This window comes from Fonticula alba (genome assembly GCF_000388065.1).
Source record: "Fonticula alba strain ATCC 38817 unplaced genomic scaffold supercont2.8, whole genome shotgun sequence".
In the NCBI taxonomy this organism is placed as follows: Eukaryota; order Rotosphaerida; family Fonticulaceae; genus Fonticula; species Fonticula alba.
The window spans coordinates 111,160-114,624 of NW_009242978.1; the positions used below are offsets into that span (position 1 = coordinate 111,160).

Here is a 3,465-nt window from a genome sequence, read left to right on the forward strand (position 1 = left end):
CTTGTAATCCCCGGGGTGGTGGCCACCTCCGACGGCGGCGGCGGCAGCAGCAGCAGCAGGACCTCCTTCTGGCCCTTCTCCAGTGCCAGCTCCTCCTCGTCCTTCGTTTCGTCCTCCTCCTCTTCGTCCATGGTGCAGTCCTCCTTCCTGTCCATCTCCTCGCCCTCCCTGCGGCCGAGTGCCATCCGCACGTCCACCTCGGTGGGCAACTTGTCCGACGTGGCGGCCGAGGCCGGCCCCACATCGGCCCCGCCGCCCGCCTCCGGACGGCCCGCCCCCGGGCCCGCCTCCTCGATGTGCTCCTGCTCCCTGGGCGAGGTGCGCGCCCCGTGCCAGGGCTGCACCGGCGGCGGCAGCAGCAGCATTGGCACCCCCTCCAAGTCGCCGGGCACCACCGCCGGCAGCGGCAGCGGCAAGCCGGCCGCCACGTCGCGCTTTTTGCCGATGTTCTTCCAGAACACCGCCAGCAGCCAGGCCACCGGGCTCGCGTCGCCCAGCACCAGCACCGGCACCGGCACCGGCACCGGCGGCCCGACCGCCGGCCATGGGGACATCCCGGCCGCCGGGGCCATCAAGAAGAGCCGCTCAACCGGGGCCATTGCCGACCACCTGGCCGAGCCGGCCCCCACCATGTCCCCGGCTCAGCAGCAGCGCCTGGCGCAAAATGCCCGGGCCCTGCGCGCCGACACCCATGCCCCTCTGGACGGGTCGAGCGCCGCCGGGGCCGGGCTCCCGCCGGTTCCCCCTTCCCCCTCGGCCTCGCGCTTCCTGCCCGGCGGCGCGCGCTTCCCCCGGCTCGGGGCCGCCTCGTCCACCGGCGGGACCATCCGTCGGTCGACCTCCTCGCAGCTTGGCCTCTCGGCCATGGACATCCAGGAGGCCTCCCTGTCGTTGACCCGTGCCGGGGCCGATGGCGTGGTTCGTCTGTCGCCGCTGCTGTCGCCGGCCGACGTGCCGGCCGGTGCCCGGTCCGACATGTACCTGGCCCCGCTGCCCACCTCCCCGGCGGATGTGGGGTCGGCTGCCGGGGCCGGCGGGCGCCCGCCCGGCCGGCTGTCCACCTCGGTCTCGCTGCAGGCCCACTCCATCAGCGACATGCTGCACGCGGAGATCTCGGCCCAGCGTGCGGCGGCCCTGCAGCAGCGGGCTCAGCAGCGCGCCGCCCGCCGCCGGCTTCCCTCCTCCCAGTCGCTCCTGTCGTCGGGGGTGTCCGATTCGGACAGCGGCTTCTCCGACCTGTCGGACTTCTCCGACGAGGGGGAGGAGGAGGGGGAGGAGGAGGAGGGGGGGGAGCAGGACCACCACCATCTGGCCGGTGGCCCCCGGGGCGGTCGGTCTGCCAGCCGCACGGCCGGCCCCGGTGGCCGGTCTCTGGCCGAGCGCCGCGTGGCCGGGGCCCGGCTCCCGCGCGTGGCCACCGGCGGCGCGCACTTCACCTCCGACTCCAGCTGCCTGTCCTCCTCGGCTTCCAGCTCGTCCTACTCCTCGGATGACAGCGGCAGCGACACCGACAGCGGCAGCGACACCGACGATGGCGGCCCTCGCCACCGCAGGCGCCCGGCCGCGGCCCCGGCCGCGGCCCCGGCCACTGGCCCCGGCACGGCGGCAGCCCCGGCCGCCGGGCCCCTTCCCGGCTCCTTCACCCAGATCCTGTCGCCCGACACGCCGGGGGCCTCCACCACCGGGCCCGGGGGCTCCTCCTCCGGGGCCTTCAGCCCCCCGTCGGCGGTGGAGTGTGGCTCCGACTCGGACACCGGGTTCCTGCTGGTCGGGGTGCCGGCCTCGCCGGCCGCCGCCACGGCCCCGTCGTCGGTCACCCCGCGGACGCGGCTCTTCCGGCGCCAGTCCTCGGCCGGGCCGCCGTCGGCCACCGGCGACGCCCCCTCCGGCGACTCGTCCTCCTCCTCCTCGTCCTCCTCCTCCTCCTCCTCCACTCCATCGCGGCTCCTGCGCCGGTCGACCATGATGCTCAAGGGGATCTCCTTCGGGGCGGTGGGCGCCGGCGGGGCCGGCAGTGAGTCGGCCGCGGGCTCCGGCTCGGCCGGGTCCGTGGGGGGAGCCGGGTCGCCAGGCGGGTCGCTGGCCGCCGGCACCGGCCCCGGTGCGGCCATGACCATCGACGGCCCGGTGCTCACCTCCTCCACGGCCTCATTGAGTGTCTACCAGTCGCTGATGACGGCCGGGCCGCACCAGGACACGAGCTCCTCCTCGGCCACGGCCACGGCCACGGCCACGGCCGCCGCCGGGCTGCCGGTATCCGCCTCGTGCCACTCCCTGTCGGCCATCGATGGGGGCGGTGTCCCGAGCACCGGCGGCGGCGGAGGCGGTGGGAGCGGCGCCGCTGGCGGGTCCCCCTCGCACCTCCCCTCGCCGTTGGGCGGGGCCACCGGCGCTGGCGCTGGTGGCACTCTCCGTTCGCGGCGCTCCTCCACCGGGGGCCTGATCGGGGTCTTCCCGTGGGCGTCGGCCTCGGCCTCGCCCTCGGCGGGCTCCTCCTCGCTGGGGCCCGGGCCGGAGGGTGATGCCGATCGGCTGGGCTCCCCGCCCTCGGCCGGGGCCGGCCCCAGCCCCGGTGGCATCCCCTCCTCCGGGCCCCTGCTGGCGCAGCTTCACACCCCGGCGACCGGGCGTGGTCATGCTCACGGCCACGGCCACGGCCACGGCCACGGCCACGGCCACGGCCACGGCGGCGCCGAGGGCGGCGACGGGTCTTTCCCTGGCCCGGGCCAGCACTCGGGCTCCATGACGGATGTCAGCTCGGCGGGTCCGGCCACGCCGGCCACGCCGGCCACGCCGACCGCCGGGGGCACGGGCTTTTCCTCGTCCTCCTCGTCCTCCTCGTCTTCGCTGGCCACCGGCGGCGGCGGCGGGGCCCGCTGGGTCAGCAATGTCACGCCGTACCTCAATGCGGCTGGGCTCCTCTTCCGGGGGAACCCCATCGACCCGCACACGCTGCCGCTCTTTGTGGAGCCGGTGTTCAATGCCATCTGGGAGTACCTGGTCCGGGGGCTGGTGGGCTTCCTGCTGGACAGCCGCCGGCCCTTCCCCCTGACGGTGGAGGTGGCCGACGTGCAGACGGTCCTCGGCCGGCGCCTGGTGCCGGAGCTCCATGCGGATGCCTTTGCCCCGGCGGCCGGCGGCTTTTCCGGGGCCATCTTCGCCGAGGCCGCCATCGCCGAGGACTTCGACCGGCTGGTGGCCACCGTCCACGAGATCCGCGGGTACTGCGGGATCTTGCGCGTGTTCTGGGCCCCCGGGGCCCTGGCCGCCCTGACCCAGGTGGCCAATGCGCTGGTCGACGTACGTACATTTTCTCTCTTCCCCTCCCCCCTGGGGCAGTGCCGCCGCCGCCGCCGCCGCCGCCGCCGCCGCCGCCTCTCTGGCCTCCTCGTGCCGCCTTCGTCCCTCCCTCGCTGCACTTGCGGCTGCTCCTGCCACCGTGCCCGCCCTCGCGCCAGCTGACCC

At 75.8% G+C, this 3,465-nt stretch overlaps 1 protein-coding gene across 1 annotated transcript in view; it reads left to right on the forward strand.

Moving 5' to 3' along the window:
- H696_04704 (hypothetical protein) overlaps positions 1 to 3,465 on the forward strand; it is a gene marked incomplete at its 3' end in the record, with an annotated part of 7,361 nt that overhangs the window by 2,686 nt on the left and 1,210 nt on the right. The window contains exon 3 of the mRNA XM_009498566.1: positions 84 to 3,300. Within this exon, the coding sequence (XP_009496841.1) occupies positions 84 to 3,300 (3,217 nt within the window). The remainder of the gene's footprint in view (positions 1 to 83; positions 3,301 to 3,465) is intronic.